The sequence below is a fragment of the Rattus norvegicus genome, chromosome 12, assembly GCF_036323735.1.
Source record: "Rattus norvegicus strain BN/NHsdMcwi chromosome 12, GRCr8, whole genome shotgun sequence".
Lineage (NCBI taxonomy): Eukaryota > Metazoa > Chordata > Mammalia > Rodentia > Muridae > Rattus > Rattus norvegicus.
The window spans coordinates 33,108,538-33,127,682 of record NC_086030.1 but is presented as its reverse complement, the minus strand read 5'-3'; the positions used below and the strand labels follow the sequence as shown (position 1 = coordinate 33,127,682).

The following is a 19,145-nucleotide window of genomic DNA, read 5'->3' as shown; positions in this document are numbered from 1 at the left end:
CTGCTCACAGCCCCCTCCTCTCCAGGCCCTTGGAAGGGCCTCGCCTTCCATACACTCCACTTATCTGCCATCTACTAACACTTTGCTCTAGAGCTGTGGTTCCCAACCCTCCTAACGCTGTGACTACTCATGTTGTGGTAACCCTTAACCATAAGATTATTTTCGTTGCTATTTCATAACTGTAATTCTGCTGGTTAGGAATCGGAATGCAAATATCTGATAGGCAACCCCCAGAGGGGTCATGACCCACAGGTTGACAGCCTCTGTTCTAGCGTTTCCTTCCCAGATGGCCCTAAGCCGACGTGTCACTGAGTCGTGGTCAAACTCCCACCTCGGCCATTTGCCTAAGGGGCATTGTCTGTCCCTTCGTGAGAATAACCTCATGGGAGCAAAGATGAGGCCTAGCTTTGTGGAACAGTCCCAGAAGTTCCTGGTGCATGGTATCTTCCACAAAGAGACCTTGCATGACTGTTGAAGGGTTAAAAACCTGGGCTTGGTAGGGTAGGAACCTTCACAGGATCCTCTGGTCTGGACTCTGAGGTTGTTCAGAGCTTTGTGTCTCAGAAGGGGCCCCCTGTCCTCACACAGCCCTAGACCCAAACCCGTTTGCACTCCACGGAATGAGTTCTACCTCAGGAAACTGTCTTCACACTTCTCTCTGTGGTTTGTAGGTCAACGGGACCCGGCCAGGCACGGCATCTACAAAACTAAGTCCTTGGGACAAGAGCAGCCATTCTGCCCACCGTGTAGACCTATCCGCTGTATGAACAGGATGGCCGCCATTCAAAAGAAGTGCCTTCCCTGAAGCAGAGAAACAAAATCATGGGTCCCTCTCCTCCTTGATGCCTCGGCCTAGGGTAACAGCCCCTATCTATGACTGTGCAGAATGTCCTGCCTGGCACTGCAAGTGGACTCAGGGTGGTGTGGCCAGCGATGATGTGGCCCTCCTTCCCTGGTGTGGTAGGCACTTCTGTCCTCTGTGGACCCCAGAGCGCAGAGTAGCCCATGGCGACCACTAAGTCTGAGACTCCCTTGTTACCATGTGTGCAGAGCACTGTACCAGCAAGGCTGCATTAAATGGCATAAAAATGCAGCTATAAGAGGACACAGCCTCGGTCTTGAAGGAGACCCAGAGTCCTGAGGGGGTACTCAACGTCCTGTGACTCTCCAGAGGGTCAACAGAGGTGACCCAGCCATGTGGGGGAATGAGGCACCAGTTGGAATGTACATTTTTCACATAAGGGGACACTCATTGAGCCACCATCCTCCCAGCCGTACAGCCAGTTCTGGAACCACTGTGTGGGAATTGACATAGTCTCTTCTCTGCAAGCTGTTCCTCGACGGACCTAAAGCCAGCCTCCGAATGTCCTTTTCAAACATGAGCCTCTCTATTGTCCACGACCTCCTCCCAAGCTGAGCTCCCCTGCTGGGTATCCCCCTGCCCCTGCATCTCCTGGCTTTCTGGGACTGTGGCCACCCCTAGGGTTTGCTTAGACATGCCTCCTCTGTGTAAGAGTCAACAGGCACCAGATAGCTTAGCTATTAGATGTCCCTCATGTGACACACAAGAACAGCCACCTCGCAGAGGCTGATTTCTTCCTTTTAAGGGGTCCGTGCCAAGTCTCTGCTGCTGGCCAGGGTGGCCACGGTAGGCTTTGGGTTGGCATGAGTGGACAGAATCAGACTCAGCCCTGGGGAGTACAGTCATTGTGACAACGGCTTGTGAACAAGGTCCTCATGGGTAGGGATCCCGGAGAATTATGGAGAAGGCTGTGAAGGGCCAACCAGTGTGGCAGGAACCTAGGTGTCTGTGACATGCACAGTCCAGACGGCCAGTCTGGCCCCAATACTGGAAAACTCTCACTTCCCATGAGATCCTTGACATCCCTCAGCCCCTTCTTATGCCCACGCCTTACTTGGCTTTAGAATATGTTTCCACTCAGTTCTATGGATCTATACAGCCTAAATTTTCTCTTTTCTTTCGTCCACTGTAGTGAATAGAGCCAGGGCCTGGCATAACCAGGCAACCACTCCACACTGAGCCACACCCCGGCCCCTGAGTGACAACCTCCTATAGGCATCCAGAAGCCACAAGGCTATAGGACCAGACTTTGTTTTGGCCAAGCCAAGACTTAAATCTATCAGCCAAATGGGCCCCTGTGACCTACCCTCCTGCAGCCCTTTTGGCCAACACAGGTTGAGGCCATGCTGAGATTCTATCTGGTGACACGTCCTGCCTATAGAATGTGTGTGGCCTCTGCTCAGTGTCTCATCCAAATGCCAGTGAGTGGCCCAGGGTCCAACCTACCCTGCTAAGTCCATAGTAGTGAGAACACTGTAATCCCTTCCATGCACACTGAGCTCTTGCAGAGGCAAGGCAGGCCCAGACTGTCCTTTATTCCCAGTGGGATTCTCAGTTTCCGGCTTTTTGGAATACTCGCTCTTATGTAGCTGATGTATCAAGGGAAGTCAAGAGCAAAATTCGTCTCGACTTCCCGTCTCCCATGAGTGAAAGCGTGTGGTTTATTTATAGGCTCCCGACTCTGGCTTCTGCAATCATTGGTTATCTATGTATAATTTGGCCCCACATAAATTAGGAAGAATGGTGTGTGTGTCGTTTCCAGCAGATGGATGATGCCTTAGTTGCTGCTATTGTGAAGACGTGTTGTGATTTTGATGAAATAAACTCTTAATGTCCTTAACTAGGGTCTCAAGCTTCACAATCTGTGGTGCCCGAATAGGATAGCGTCTCCAAAGTTTCAGCACCCACTGTATAGGCAGGATATTCTGAGCCTGGGGTCTGTATCCCAGGATGAGCACCCCAGGGCAAACTACAGGCTTAAGGAGGAAGGGAATAACACAGAACTGTCTGGTGTGGGTCCTCCTAGGTTGATTGGTGCGCAAAATATAGGCAGTCTTTCTATGCATTTCCTTATTGACTGCAACAGTCTATTTCTTTATGCTGCTAAAATTAGCTGTTGGTGGTAGAGTGGGGTTTAGGCTAATACTCGAGGGTTTGGCTGATGTACAGCCTAGTGGACGTTTGATCCCACTGGCCTCACGTTACTGTAGGTCCCACCTGCTGAATCATAGTCACCCAGTGGGTTGTAAGTTCCAGTCGTAGTAAGAGATTACTAGTAGCAGTGGTGATCAGACAGCTATGCCAACATCAGAAAGAGGTGTGTGACTCTGATCTCTCTTAATGAACTAAGATCCGGTTTTCTTCCTGGGAGCCTGGGAAGTGATACACACCCGTGAGATCAGATGAAGCGGGTTGGTGACCTGGGCAGACCTGGGCATCGTAACACAGCATCAACCTCCCAGGTAAATATTATTTGAACCAATCACTGTTGATCTCATGACCAAGACTGCTGAGTGACTGACAGATAGAAGTATTTATAACATGGGTGTGGCAGACCAGCAAGCAGGGGACTTAGTTTGGAAGCAAGACTAACGGACAGGAAGCATATACAAACAGCACCAATGCGGTACACTAATGGGTCTATTGCAGATATGGCGGGGTGTGTGCAAGATTGATAGACAGGAAGCAGACAGGGCACGGGTGCTTCGGGTTAACAGGCAGGAGGGAAAATTCACATTCCAGGTAGATAGGACATCATGGAGCAGGACATTTAGGACATTCCTCAAAAGGGCATGCAGTTTTTTTAAAAAAATCAATTATTTATCTGGGATGTATCTGTTTGTTTCATAGTTTTAGACTGTGGTAGACCACAAGTAGCAGAAACTGTAAGAGAAAACTGGATAAGGTAAGACAGTTACAATGTTGCTGTATTGAATGGTTAGGGGTTTTGTTTGTTTGTTTGTTTGTTTTTTGTTTTTTTTTTCAATTAGGAAGCAAACAGTGCTTCAACTCACCTTCCCTTGTTTCTCCTTGGGTATCCCACTGCTGGGATTCTGTTCCTCCTGTTGATTGGGGTTTATATCTGATCTAATCGTTTTCTTCTTTCTGAAGAAACTCGCCATTTCCTGCAAGGAAGGCACCGCTGAGTCCTGGTTCTCCAGTCAGCTTGTCTGAGAAAGACTTTATTCTCCTTTTCTTCATAAGGACGGTTTTGCTAGAATCTTTGCAGTTCAACACTGGTGTGATTTCTTTGAAGTGCTCAAATATTACCCTTCCCCATCTTTCTGAGCGGAGTTGAAAGGAAGTCCCCAGTGACGCTAGCTATTCTTGATGCTTTGTGGGTAAGCTGAGCTCTCCCCCAACCCCGCTCTAGGACTTAAGGAGAGTTTACTTGGGGTTTGCATGATTTTACTAATATTTCTTGTTTGACTTTTTGACCATGAGTGTGTGTGTGTGTGTGTGTGTGTGTGTGTGTGTGTGCGTACGCACATGCACGCGGGCACATTGATCCATTCAAGTTTCCTGCATCTGTGGTTGGTGTGTTGGGAAGCTCTCAGTCATTACCATTTATTTTGTTCATTTAAGTTTAAAATGTCATATTATTTAATAATCTTTATGTATGTGAGTCTTTGGCCGGTATGTCTGTGCACCATGTGAGTGTAGTACCCAAGGGGGCCAGAAGAGGGCATCAGTCTCCTGGAACTAGAATTACAGATGGTTTTGGGCAGCCATGTGGGCGCTGGGGATCCAACCCCAGGCTTCTGGGGCAGAAAGTGCTCTTAAGCACCGAGCCATCTGTCTAGATCCTATGTTTATTTTTAAAGTTACAACGAGAGAGACAGACACAGCCATAGAACCAGCCAAAGCTGGAGCTCACTGAGCTAAGCCAGACCCCCTCCCAGCCCACCTCCACCCCCTGGCCCTGGACCAGATGTGGTCATCAGCTTGCAGTGCCCTGACTCCACTCAGCAAAGCCTAGATGTCCAGGAATTTGTGAGCCCCCAGTCCCAGCCGCATCACGGGACTGTTGATCCCCCTACTCTTTGTTCCTGACTTCTATGTGTGGTTCTTCAGTAGCAACTAGAGGCCTGGAAGTCAGGGAACCCCAACTTCGCCCCACCCCTGGAGTAGTGTCTCAGTGCTTCCCTGAAGCCAAACATCTGATGGCAAGGTATGGAATGAGAGCAATCAAACTCCCCATGTTTCGCCTCCCCAAGTAGCACGTCCTACACTCCAGAGGCAGGGTGGAAGGCAGAACCCCCAGGAGACCATAGACTCAGCTCTAGGGAAAGGGTGGACACACAAGTCTAGAATCTCCAAGTCGCCCAAGGTCAGATGCCAGCCTGGCAGAAGGTGTGTGAAACAGAAATGCTTCCGAGGTTCCTATCAGCACAAACTGAACGTCTGCTGGAGTTTATTTCATAAATGAGAGTTAGCTGTGGTTTGTGGTCAGTCTTTGCTACTTTGTGGGTTCTTCTTTTTCCTACCTTTTATCTTCCCTGCACCCCTGTCTCATTCCCTAACACTAGCTAGGAGAGAGAGAAGGATAGAGAGAGAAAGAGATTAGGAAAATCCCTGAATCTAATTTCTTTCCTTCTTTGATCATGGCTACTAGCAAACCTCGAGAACCCCCCTAAACGACCAGTACCCACTGACCCTGTTTCTCAGGACCCTTATGTTTATATACCTTAGGAAGAGCTCCCAGAATTCCAAATGTCACGCAGTCACAGAAACCATCAGCAGCTGGCAAAACTATGCATCTGTAAGCATGTGAGGCAAATCTTGGTCAGCTGCTGCAGACTGTCCGAAGCAGCCCCACATCACTACGTCTGGGATTAAAACCAGAGCACATTCTTTTCACTTTCTGTGTTTCATAAAGAACCTAGAACTCCAGAATTCTCACTACATCGGTCATGGCCAACTGGATTTCCAGTGTCGCAGTGCGGAGTCCTCAGCTGATACTGAGCTTCTTCGAATGACACCTGTCCCTCCCTCCTTGCTATGTGACCCAGGACAGGGGACCTGGCAGAGTTTGGAAGAATATCCTCCTGGTTAGTCTAAAATGTCCTTTGTCTGTTTGGTGAGATGGATCTGTGGTTAAAGCGCTTACCACACAACCTTGATGACCTGAGTCTGAGCCCCTAGAATCCACAGTGAATGAGAGAACTGATTTCTAAAGGACGACTCCGACCACGCATGTATCTGCCACATCCACACACTCAAATGGCAGTAATCAAAACAAAATGTCCTCTGTCATCTCATCCTTCTAAGCACTGGCATGGCAACCCTTCAGCTATCCCTATGAGCTACAAAGGTGGCTGCCCCTACTTTCCAGGGACACCATGTTGTCAATGCCAGAGTCCACGGATGGTCCGGAGAAGTTTCTAGCTATAACTGGTCGGCGAAGATGGCAGAGAGAAACCAGGTCCCTGACTGGGGCACAGCAGCTCTTGGATGTATCATGGAGCCCCCTTGGGGCTACCACTGGGAGGAGAGAACAAGGCCCATGGTCAGTCACCACAGGGGTCCCAGGATAGCACTATGACAGGAAAGACTGCGCCATGAATCTCTGGCTTGGAGCTGAGGTAGGGTTCCTGGGATGCTACCTGTGGCCCGTGCAAGCTGCAAGCCTGAAGCTCATTCTCCTCCCTCCCTCCCTCTCCTTCCCTCCCTCCCCCCCCAGGAAGGTTGCATTTAGAGGAGATTTAACCAGGAAGGAAAGATGAGTTTAATGGAGTCTACTTCCACATGGGCTTGAGGCTGGTGCACAAGATTTCTTTCTTTTCCTCTGGCTATAGACGGGGAACATCTTTGCCACTCCCAGAATGCACCGCGGGGTACAAGTCGTGGCTACTATGACTCAATATGAAGCTGGTATCCACACTGGGATGGGACTGGGTCAGTCAGACTAGAGTCGGGTGGGACAATGGTCTTCCTGCCTCAGGTTGGAATGTTGGCACAGAGGTGAGCCCCAGCAGTCATGGTGGACTTCAGGGAAGTCAAACATCGAGGGTACCCTGGAGACAGGACAGAGCAGGTCCTTCGCCCGCAGCGATAAACACAAGGCCAGCCCTGGACTGTCCTCTCTGCTTTGGTTTGTTAGAGAAGCAAACCTTGGCCCTGTCTCAGCTCCTATAGCATGGGGTTCGTAGGCCACTCCCAGCAGGCTGGCTCTCGCTCTGACTCACCTGTCACTTGAGTGATTTCTCGTCCTGTGTGGGCAGACTGCAGAGAGCAGCTCCCTGAAGCGGGAGTTAAGCCTCATCCCTCAGTGGGCATTGTGCCCACAGTCAGTGTGCTATGAGTGCATAGTCCATCTCCAAAGCGTGCAATATACCCAGAGCCCTGTGTGTCCATCTCTTTATAATACTGTATACCCATAATCCTCTGTGGTTCCCACTGTGTCCCAGTGCCAGATGCTCATCTTTGGCTTCTGTAACTCTGAAGGCTGTGGGGTACGCCATGGTGTACAGCCCCAACTCTTGGGCATCAAGGCTCAGAAGACCCCTGTCTCTGGAACTATTAGATGTGTCACAGGCCTACCCAGAACATCCCTCCAGCCCTTGGTGGCTGGGTTATAAATATCAGCGCCTCTAGGGAACAATGGCTTCTCCAGCCCTCTTCAGCCTCAAGGGAGGGTTAGCAAGTTCTCTATTGTCACCAGTCGGCTCCAGGAGCTTCCACCCAGGGCCTATCTGCCTGAGAGAGGCAGCTGGACCACAGCTGGTGATGGCAGAATGTGCCAAGAGGCGTGCCGGCAGTCAGCCCGTGCTCTTCCTCGCCCGCCTGCCAGGGTGCTGACTTCAGATGGTATCATTCACTTCCTCTGAAGCTTAGTGACAAAAGTGTCATGCCAGTGTCCCCAGAGACACACTTCTGGTCTTTCTTTGCCTTTTCCAACCATTTCTGATTCTGTTCTTTGCAGGCTTTCAAACTGAGCCTCATGGCTCCCTAAGGGAGGCCGCAAGGGGTATGAAACAGAGCAAAGGCTGAGAGGCTGGGAGGCTGGGAGGCTGGAAGAGAGGGAGGCTGGGAGGCTGGGAGGCTGGAAGAGAGGGAGGCTGGGAGGCTGGGGAGGCTGGGAGGCTGGGAGACTGGGAGGCTGGGAGGCTGGGGAGGCAGGAGAGGCTGGGAGAAATCTGGGATGTTGGGAGGTTGGGAGGCTGAGAGACTGGGAGGCTGGGAGGCTGAGAGAGCAGGAGGTTAGGAGGCTGGGAGACAGGGAAGCTGGGGGTTGGGGGGCTTGGGGGCTGGGGGCAGGGAGAGAGGGAAGTTGGGAGGCTGGGGAGAGGGAGGCTGGGAGGCTGGGAGGCTGGGGAGGCAGGAAGGCTAGGAGGCTGGGAGGCTGAGAGAGAGGGAGGATGGGAGACTGGGAGGCAGGGAAGCTGGGAGGTTGGGAGGCTTGGGGGCTGGGGGGGAGGGAGAGAGGGAAGCTGGGAGGCTGGGAGAGAGGGGGGCAGAGAGGTTGGGAGAGAGGGAGACTGGGAAAGAAGAAGGCTGGGAGAGAGGAAGGCTGGGAGAGAGGGAGGGTGGGAGAGAGGGAGACTTGGAAGTTGGGAGACTGGGAGGCTGGGAGGGTGGGAGGCTGGGAGGCTGGGAGGCTGGGATCAGGTGTAGGAAGGTGGATAGGGACACAGCTTTGAATATTCAGGGACTCTGTGACCTCTTCATGAACTGGAGCCTCTGCTGTTGTTTGGTTTTGTTGTTGTTTGGTTTTTCCCAGTATCTTACCTACCTGGCTCAAAGTTCTCAGCTCAGTGTCACTTCCTGGGGACATCTTCCCTGGACCTCTGAGCCTCTGTTCAGAGTCTGCCGAGCTCTTCTTTGTTGTCCACTGGGGTAACTTTTCCCTTGATGGAAAAGTCTCAGGTGTCTTCAAAATCACCAGTAGACAGGAGACTCCCCCAGGGCCAGGGTAGCTCTGTCCTGCAGTATTTACAGGGATAGAGCCCGGATGAGGTAGAAACTTAGAAACGTGTGCTGAGTGGCACAGGACTCTGCCCCACCCAGGTCCTTGCTGGGCTCCTAGGTGAGTTACACACATCGCACACACCATGAGCCACAGCAAATGGGCTGTAACAAGCACATAATTACCCGCCAAGGGGCCTGTGTCCCTCTCCCTCCTGACAACATTTGTGCATTATGGCCTTGTAACTAAACCGACGGGCGAGCGTCGCTGCACAGACAGACAGAAGGAGGTGGGCGCTGGAGATGATGCCGGAGGGGGACACTCAATGCTGGGGACTGCACCGCAGCTCCGAGGCACATGCTCTGTTCTAGAGAACCAAAATTGACTTTGATGTTCTTTGAGAGCTTTAATGCATTCTTAATTCACACAGAACCCCGTTTCTTAGCTCTCCATGCTCCTGAGAGAGAGAGAGAGAGAGAGAGAGAGAGAGAGAGAGAGTCCATCAGGGACAGGTGAAACACTGGGAGGAGAGCCCAGGGACAGCAACAGCATGGGCAGAGTCATTATAAGGGGTGGTCCAGCTCCCAAGCCTGTCCCACAGAGCATGGTTGTGGGGTGTCTGGAATCTATATACAGAGAGTGGGGTGCCAAAGCCTGGGCATCAGGGTTTGCAGCCAGGGAGCCTAAAACCTAGCTGTGCTGTGGTCATAAGTCGCCATTTCTGCTAAGACTGGCTCCTGGTCCCTGGGTCTCAAGCTGCAGATGAGGACTCTGGACAGTTCAGGTGACAAGATGTCACCTGTTCATTTATCCTTTGGAACCCATTTCATGGACAAGGAAATTAAGTGGCTAGTTACGTACCTAGGAAGCTAAGGACTCCAAATCCACTGGCGTCACCTCTCTCTCTCTCTCTCTCTCTCTCTCACACACACACACACACACACACACACACACACACACACAAAGTCAAAGGCACTAAGGTGAAGTGCCTTCCTATAAACCCTGGGGCTGATACCCCATGCATGCCACATGGTACAGGCTCAGATCAGACAGCTCCACACTGAAGGGCTTGATCCACAACGGCCTCCCCTTCCTGAGCCCCCTTCCCTCAGGGGTCTACACTATCCACAGTCCTCGGCCTCCTTGGCCTCACTATGTGCGTGCTGGGAGATTACGCAGCTGTATGGCTTTACGGGGGAAGTGTGAAGATGGACAGACAGGAGGAGCGCCACCCCCACGGTTCAGCCACAGGCATCCTGAGGGCCCTTTAATAATGCAGGAAGCAGGTGTTTCTCACACGGTGCCAGCCGAGTCGAAGCTTCCAGAAGCTTCCTGGGACCTGGGCTCTCTCACATCTGGACTCAGCAGTTATGTACCCCAGTTGCACCGCACTTCCAGAAAGAGCAGAGGAGCTGGGGCAAGTCTGGGGCGGCAGAACGTGACAGAAAGATTTATGTAGGCGTCAACCAGGACTGTTTGCATAAGCGTATTTTTTAATCTAGGAAATAAAGGCTTCGCTGCAACACATTTACTGAGTTATTGACGCTGGGAAATAAGTCAGCTCCCATGTATTATACGTGCCCGCCAATCACAGGCTTTGTGGAGCCTGTGCCTGCTCACCTGGGTGACAGGCGGACTGGGTTGCCTGTTTCTGTCCAGCTCTGTGTGTCACCTGGTTGAGCATGGGGCTGGAACAGGTGATTTTTGTACATTTTCTGTGTCTGGTCTGTGTGGGTGTGTATGTCACTTTGGGGTCCCCGTGTCTGCTGTAGCATGTCCTCCTGTCACAGGCAGGAGTGACTCTGTGGGTCACTCACATGCACTGCATGTGTACACTCCATGTCTCCAGCATGTGTGCGTCCCATAGTGATGAGTGTGTCAATTACAATGACCACATCTATGTTTTCTTGGTATGACCCCACCACCACCCCATGAGTACTGCCCATAAGTGGTTACTTTATAGTAACCCCCTCTCTCCATGTGCTTTAGGGTGAGCAGAGGCGAAAGCTTCAGGGGACCCCAGATTCTCAAACTCCTTCCCTCAGATCTCTGGTGAACTGGTGGAAGCTAACAGCATTACCATGGCTGGCTTCCCATCTCCTGATTGTCTTGACAGCTCTCCCTTCAGCCCTCAGGAGATGGGCTCTGAAGCTAAGCTTGCTTTCTTCCCACAGAGACAGCCTCGAAGCCTGCTTGAGTGGGGTGAGGCACTCTGTAAGGACAGGTCCTCTGAGTAATGCCCTCTTTATCAGTACCCTTCAAGGACTCCAGCCCGGTGGGCAGACCCTCTCCAGCCAGTTCCCTTCCCTCTGTCTGACCAGGATGGATGCAGAGAGGACAGACAGGCAATGAAATCTTGGCTCTTGGTTCAGAGAACAACATCCTTTGGGGACATTGGGGTATCTAGATAGCCAGTGTTTCTCTGCCTCATTCCCAGGGTGGGCATAGAACTCCCGAGGTATAGAAATAGCCTTTCTGGACACCCACTTCCCCATTATTCTTATGCCAATGGCAGCTTCATTTAGGGGTCACTTTGTCTCCTCTCACAGAGGGTAAACTGAGGCTTGAGATCTGGGGCTCAGTGTGGCACAGCTTGGTGGCAGAAACAAATGCTGCTCCCTCAGGTTTGTTTAGGATACAAAGGGAGAGGGGAACGGGTGGCTTCCAGGATCAAAACTCCACGGAGCAGGCTTGGCTCCCACTAGGCTGGGGGCTTCATGACGTCATCAGGGCCGAGCTCAGTCCTTCCACTTCAGCTGTTGCTGTAGCTTCTCAGGCTTTGGTCATCCTTGCTTCCTCCCAGACCCTGGGGAAGGTCTAAAGCTCCCTCTGACTGGCCGTGAATCAATCTTTAGAGCCAGGGCACAGCAGGTAGAAAGTGTGAGAGTCTTTTCCACCAGCCCTAGGGCAAATTGCAACGACAATTGCTGGGATTGGACTGTCCAGACCATGTGACCATCCCTGCACCAATCAGAGCCAAAGCACAGGCATGAGTCACGGCCCCTATCTTCATCAGAGATACCTATCAGGGTCTTAGGTTCCCAGGGACCCAGAATAAAGATTTTCTTAGAAAAGAATGATGTCCTTCACAAAATGACGCTCCGTTCTGTTGGCAGAATCCCGGACGTCAAGAGGAGACAGAACCTGGGGATCTGCTGCTTACTTTCCGCGAGCCCCACTTTATTTGAGCCGATATAGTTTCCTTCCGGTCACCCACACATACCCGGCCTTTGCCGGCTTCTACAGCGCTTCCTGTCTTCCTCAGGCCCATTGGTGACATGATCCTCTTAGGACCCATCTGGGTCATGGCCCCTGTGGGGAAGCGCTGAGTCCCAAGTACCTCATCTTGCTTCCCATACCCACTGCGCATGGAATAGCCTGTGCTTTGGTGGGTCCCCAGGCCCTGAGTGGATTTTGAGTTTGTATCCTAAATGCTTACCATTCGGCTCCGAAAGCTCATAGATCATCCACCACTGAGCCAGGTTATCAGAGAGCTACAGACTGTGTACGTGCGCACTGGGGTGAAACCCTAGTCCCGGGATTTTCCGCTTCACTCGGGAACCAGAAACACAGTCCTAATGACATCGGAAGCTTTGAGACACTCGCTGAAAGCAGGTCTCTTAGTGGAGTCTCCAGGGAGCAAATGGGATTGAAGCAGCTAGAGTCCTATCCAGAGGAGGGGGGATGCAAGCTCCACGGAGACATCTGAAGCTTTAGGAGGAAAAAGCCCAGATCCTATGGTCCTTGGCCCACCACACCAGCAATTAGCCAGCAGAACCAAAACATGTCTGACTGAAAAGCAAGGATGCATGTCTCTGTGAGGTTCGGAGAACATCCAAGTGTCAACCTTTCTCCAAACGCACCCCCAAGCTACCCCTCTATCTGCTGCAGCTGCTTCTGTCTCTGAACCCCTTAGTAGTGGGTGTCAACATTGGGGATTTTCTTTTATCTCAAACTGCAGTAAGTTTGTCCCTCCTAAAATAAGGAGTGGCCTCATGGAAACTACCTTGGTACTACTTGAGGTTACAGGTGACTTTCGGGGTGTGTTTATTGGCAATGGAGATGGTGGTGGCCATGTCCTGCATTGACCAGAGTGAGCACAGGACCTCTCATCAGTGGAGATGGGAAGGTGGCATGGACAGGTGGCTGTTCTCAGTTCCTTTCTGTGGCTGTGATAAAAACCCCCTGCCCCAAAGCAACGCAGGGAAGAAAAGAGTTTATTTGACTTATACGTCCAGGCCACAGTCCATCACTGAAAGAAGTTAGAGCAGGAACTTAAACAGAAACTCAAAGCAGATACTATGAAGGAACAACACTGCTTGCTGGCTCAATCATTCACTCACAACCTAGGACAACTTGACTAGGGAATGACACCACCCACGGTGGGCTGGCTGGGGAATGACACCACCCATGGTAGGCTGGGGGAATGATGCCACCCACATCTATATTAGTTACTAATCAGAACACTCCCCACAGACATTCCCACAGGCCAATCTGATCTAGGCAATTCCTCAGTGAAGCCCTTTCGCTAATGACTCTAGGTCGTATCAAGTTGACAAAGCTGTGACAGAGATGGACACTGCTTTTTAAGGATAGAATCATTATGGTCATTATCCTCTGTAGCATCACTTACCGAAGAAGGCAGATCTTGTGATGGAAAAGAAGCATGGCCAGCAGAAAAGTGACATGTGTCCTCCTGTGTGCCTTTGGCTCTGCTGTTGCCAGATTCAGCTGTCACTCAGAATCTTAACATCTCAGGGCTCAGAGCCGGCCGTCTTGTGTGCGCGGATTAGAGTTTATCTACCATTTGCATCTGGTGTGCCTGATTCATTAGTTCTACTGTGTTTATTCCTTATCCTTACCAATCGTTCTTTGAAATTCTCATGCATATTTCATTTTTGCTTTGAAGACCCCTGGAGACATTGACAAGGCTCCACTGGTGGTGCTTGACGCCCCACCAAGGGAGATTCTCCACGACGGCGATGGGGAGGGGAGTACCCCAGGAGAAGAAACCAGGAAATCAAGGCTCAGAGTAGGAACACAGGGGTGGGGGGGTGGAGCTGCTGCAGGGAAAGGGGCAGGGGATGGGAGTGGGCGGCAGTGTTGGCAGGAGATAGCCTTCTGCCTTTGTGGAGATGGAGTAAAGGTAATATCAGGTTTTACTTGAGAAGTCTATGAAAGAGACTCTGGCTGTTTGATTTTTTTTTTAAAGGCATTTTTCTGGACATAGATTGCACAGAAGTTTGCATGCAAGAAGGGGCCTCAGGTGTTCATTTAACCTCATCTGTCTGGGCTTAGAAAGCTAGCATATCTCCAGTGCTTGAAGGCTGAACTTTGGCCTAGAATTCCTATTCCCAAATCGTTGACAGGTATAGAAGACCCACACACACTTTGAAGGGGACCAGCTCCATCCACATCTGTCCACTGTACCCCAGAATCCCACACCTGAGGGCATCCTGAAGTCCTCACTGCATACAAACTCAAGTTCAGTAGTGAACCTTTGGAAGCTGTTGACCGTGGGAAGTTTGACCTTTTAGTCGGATATGATGGATGGAGGTCATGGGACACCTCGTGTGGGGCAATGGAGTCAGGACAACCTCAACTCCATTCATCGTGCTGTGGTTGGCAGAATAATAGTCCCTTCTAGATGTCCACTACAATCCCCAGAATTCGTGAGCATGTCAGCAGTCTGGGGAAAGATACCGTGGAACTAGGTATGAGAAGGAGCTTGGAGGACCCAGGGTGGGGCAGGGTCACCACATGACTCCTTCTGGAAGGATAACCATTCCCAGGTGGACCACACCACTGAACCAGAAGGCTTTGGGGACAGAGATGTAAACCACAGGGAGCACAGGACCGAGCAAGTCTGTAAAGCCTCAGCCAGCAGCCCTAGGGGAAGAGGGACCTCAGTGTTAGAACCAAGGCACCAAATTCTCCAACACACACAGAGGGTTTCTCCTCAGGTCTCCAGAGAGGGGAGCAACCCACTGAGACCTCGACTCTAGCTGTGATCTCTGGTCCGATTTCCAACCTATAAAACAGAAAGAAACCACATATTCGTTCTCTGAGCCTCGAAGTGAGTGGCAATTTTGGAAGTTGGCAATGGGCAGCCCATGGGGGAGGCCATGTTTCTGAACGTAGAGGAAAACTGCTCCTAGCCCGTGTCAGTCATTGTCAGGGGCGGGGCTGACCTTGAGAATGCCAGGAGTCAGGGGGGGGGGGCGTGTCCAGGAGGGACCTGCACAACATCCTGCGGAGTCCTGACCGGTTGAGCAAAGGCCTCGTGAGGGAGTACCCACCCCGCAGGACGAATGCTGCCGTTTCTAAACAAACTTGGTGGAGGCTCAGCAGTCATCTTCCGGCACAGAAAGCTCTTGGATCTGCTAGAGTGTTTTCATTTTTTTTTTCTGTTACGATTACCATGTTTTGTGCTTTTCCCATCCCGACTGTGAAAACCATACATCTAAAGATTGATTTTGTTAAGAAAACTGCTCTTTATGATCTGGGCTTTCACACATTCACAGGCTCCCGAGGGCCATTTATCCTCTGGCTGGCAGATCTGAGCCACACACCATCACTTACAGAGCAGCGGGGAATTCCTCTCTGTCACCACGGGGGGCAGGCGTGAGTCCCAGAACACCGTCTGCATCCTGTGGGAAGAGGCACTGTCCTTTCTGGAGCCCATATGTATTTTATGATGACAGCCTGTGTCCAGGACAAGACCCTAGCTGGGTGGACCCTGGACTTGGACCCCGCCTCCCTCTCACCATTGGCTTCTATGACTGCACCAGGGCCCGACCTCTCTGGTGTGGAGTTTGAGCACAAGAACCAGGCTAAGTTCTGTGAATTAAACTCAGGTGGCGGAGATTCAGGGGAGGCAGAGGCAGTGAGATATGACAGGGTGACATCTGCTCAGCCGGAGTCCCAGCTGGAGGCTAATTTGACTCGATCTAAAATATTTTGAATTCCGTTTCCAGATAATTAATGCTTTCTCATCCGTGTGTCAAATCTCAGCTGTGTCCCTTGGTGTCCAGCCTCACCATTGGCATCTCCTTGCATCTGGGAGGGGGAATCACAGCCTCCCGCCCGCGCCCCAGTGCCTGAGCCTACCGGAGATAGCAGTGAGCCGGGCTAGGGGTAGGGGAGGAAGGGGCGGAGCTCGGCATGGGGGCGGGGCAGGCCCAGCTGTAAGGACGCTGGCTGTGCAGACCTGGAGTTCATCGCAGTGATCGTTTTTTTTGTTTGTTTGTTTTTTTGTTTGTTTTTTTGTTTTTTGTCTTTTAGGCAAGGGCATCTAAGAAACGAGATGGAAAGAAAGGGGACGCTCTCGGTAGCAGAGTGCGTTTTAACAAGGTCGAAAACAGAAAGGAGGCTTTGGACACCACAGTCCAGCCCAGCCCAGCAGATCAGGAACACACTGCCAACGCCCACAGACACGCGCCCACGTGGAGCGCTACCCAGGACAGACCTTTGTTTTGGGATTTTTTTTTTTTTGTTTCTTTGTTTGAAATGATTAACAACACAAGAGTGAACTGAAGCTAGTCATGGACGAGAGGAAGAGAGCCGAGATATACGAACACACTGAGACACACACTTTCAAGAGCTGGGAGAATTAGAATCAACAACACCACCAACACCACCATCAGTAGTAGTAATCGCAGTAGTAGCAGTAATAGTAGTCGTCGTCGTCCTAAAGAAAATGCTTTTAGAATGAAATAAAAAAAAAAAATACCAAGCTTTCAGACCACAGGAAAAGCTGCTCCACCAGGGCACTATACTGCTGTGAGCGGCAACATTAAAAAGGGAAGAGGGCAAATCCATGATCTGACTTCATACTCTAAAAATGAGCAGCGTAAAGCTCAGACTAGCGGGAGAAAGGGAATGGAGGTCACAGCAGAGATAAAACGAAAAGAAAAACCAGCCGACTCAGCAAAACCAATACCAAAACCAAAACAAAACAAGCTTCCAAACAATCGGTGGCTGGAGAGATGATTTGATGACTAAGAGCTAAGAGTATATACTGCTCTTGAATCGGTTCTTAGCATGGGGGGCTGTGACCTCCCAATCACAGGTCACTTCAGCTCCAAGAGATCCGCCACCCTCTTCTGGACTCCCGGGGCACCTGCACTTATGTTCGCTCACACAAAAGCACGCAGATAAAAATAAAATATTAAAAAAAACCTAAAAAAATTAAAAATAAAAAATAAAGAAAAACCTGCTTTTTCCTCCCCCCTTCTGTCTCACCCACCCTCGTCAGCAAAGTTCCAAGGAACAAGAACAACAGAAAACCAGCTGTTTATGTGGAATCAGCAAAAACCAATCCAAAGAGCAATTATGAAACAATTCTATTTGTTGCAGAAGCTAAAGGGGGGTAAAAATGTACACAAACGGATATCTCTTGAACCCAGCAGGAGAAAGATTTACACCCGGAAGGCTACAAACCACCGGAAAATGAATATGCCTCCCAACTGCCCACTTCCAAATCGTTCCCTTTACGTTTCTGAAGTTTTATCTTTAAAAAAAAAAAAAAGGAGAAACGGGGACAATAGTGGCTGACAGAGGGAAATAGGAAGCTGAAGTTTGAGCAATTTTAGTTTTCTGTCAGGTGTAAATTAAAAAGAGCCCAAAGTGAGGCGACTGCAGCCTCATGAGCTTGTCTCCTTCCTGAGGAAGGTGAGCCGGAGAAATAAGATATGAAGAGAGGCAAAGTGGATGCGCCGACTGAACGCTAATAACCCGCAGGCGACGCGTGAAAGGCAGGATTTATGAAACCAGAATATCAATTTCCACGTTAAAAAAAAAATAACAAACAACTCCCGCCGGTGCCTGTGATTACCCTAAAAATGGACGTTTAAATATTGGGTCCGGAATGATAAGAAATGCCGGTTTAGGGAGAGGTGTGAATATTCACATTAATAATTACTGAGGCCAGAACTCTATTTCTGAGGGAGGGGGCGTTGTCTAATTAAAGCCTTGCATCCTAATGCCTCATCACTGACAGTTCAATAGACTCCCAACCCTTTCACCCTTGACTGTCCAGACGACAGTCGTTATGATGCCTCTGCTGTGTGCTCCTGCACTGTGGGCGACTGAAGAATGCTTTTATTTGACCTTCCCTCAGTCCTCTGGGTACCGATATTAGCATTTTGGCGAGGCTAAACTGAGGTGCTAAGAAGTGCCCCCCATATGGCCTCATGTGCTGTAACAATGAATCCAGGGTTCACACATGGGTCACGCCCTTACCAAGATGGACTTGGAACACCAGGGCTCTGGCTCAGAGCTTGGAACCATAAGAAAGGAGGACAGAAGTAACGTCAACCAACGTGACACAGGTGACTGCAATGCTAATCCATTTTTTTAAATCACTTCAACGTTTGCCCTTGGTCATGCCTAGCTCTCGGCTCTGAGTGACAAAGGACATGGGGTATCGGGGTGGAGGGTCGGGAGCCCAAGGGAGGATCTGGTGTGGACAGATGTTCACAGTGACCCTAGAGCCCTGTGACTCTTCCGTCCACACCCCTTCATGCTCTGATCTGTCCATCAGCAAAGTGGAGGGGCTCCAAGCCCTGACTACATCCACATCATGGGGGAGGTGTCGTAGAACGTGTGTTCATGTTCAGCTTATATGACTGTGGCTGTGACACAGACCCCAACTGCACTTCCTCCATCTTGCCAGGTGTGCAGATCAGTGAGGGTGAGGATTTGTTGGGAGAATACAGGATAGTGTGTTTGTTACCTATTGCAAGCAGACAGACATAGACCCATGGCCAGCCCCAGTCTGGCCTTCTAGTTCAGGCACTGGCATCCCCAGAGCATATAGTTCTATCTGAACCCATCGGTATAAACGTTAGTGCTGTTTCCTGGCAGCAAGGGCCTGGGATAGGAATTGAAAGGATGCTGGCTATGCTGGCTGAGGGAGGCGCATCCAGCCTGCTAACAGATACACCGGAGCACAACTGTGTAGCAATGTCATAGCCTCAGCCTTATCCCTGAGACACGCCTTCTGGATATATATCTGTCTTAAAGACCCCTGTGAGTATCGGTGGCTGGGATCTGTGACCTGTGTCTGGGCAGCTGAGCAGGGAAGAATGAAGAACTTTGCTGGTTTGAATGTGCTTGGCCCAGGGAGTAGCACTTTTAGGAGGTGTGGCCTTGATGGAATTGGTATGGCCTTGTTGGAGTAGGTGTGTCACTGTGGGCATGGCTTTAAGACCCTCACCCTAGCTGCCTGGAAGTCAGTCTTCCCCTAGCAGCCTTCAGATGAAGATGTAGAACTCTCAGCTCCTCCTGCACCATGCCTGCCTGGATGCTGCCATGTTCCCACCTTGATGATGGACTGAACCTCTGAACCTGCAAGCCAGCCCCAGCTAAATG

The 19,145-nt window shown here is 50.7% G+C and overlaps 1 protein-coding gene across 2 annotated transcripts in view; it reads left to right on the top strand.

The window, feature by feature from the left end:
* Adgrd1 (adhesion G protein-coupled receptor D1) overlaps window positions 1-2,702 on the top strand; it is a 114,798-nt gene extending 112,096 nt beyond the window's left edge. For both annotated transcript variants that reach the window (XM_017598511.3, XM_001070157.9), the window contains one exon: window positions 672-2,702. In XM_017598511.3, the coding sequence (XP_017454000.1) occupies window positions 672-767 (96 nt within the window). In that variant the 3' untranslated portion in view covers window positions 768-2,702. The remainder of the gene's footprint in view (window positions 1-671) is intronic.
* The last annotated feature ends 16,443 nt before the right edge of the window (window positions 2,703-19,145 follow it).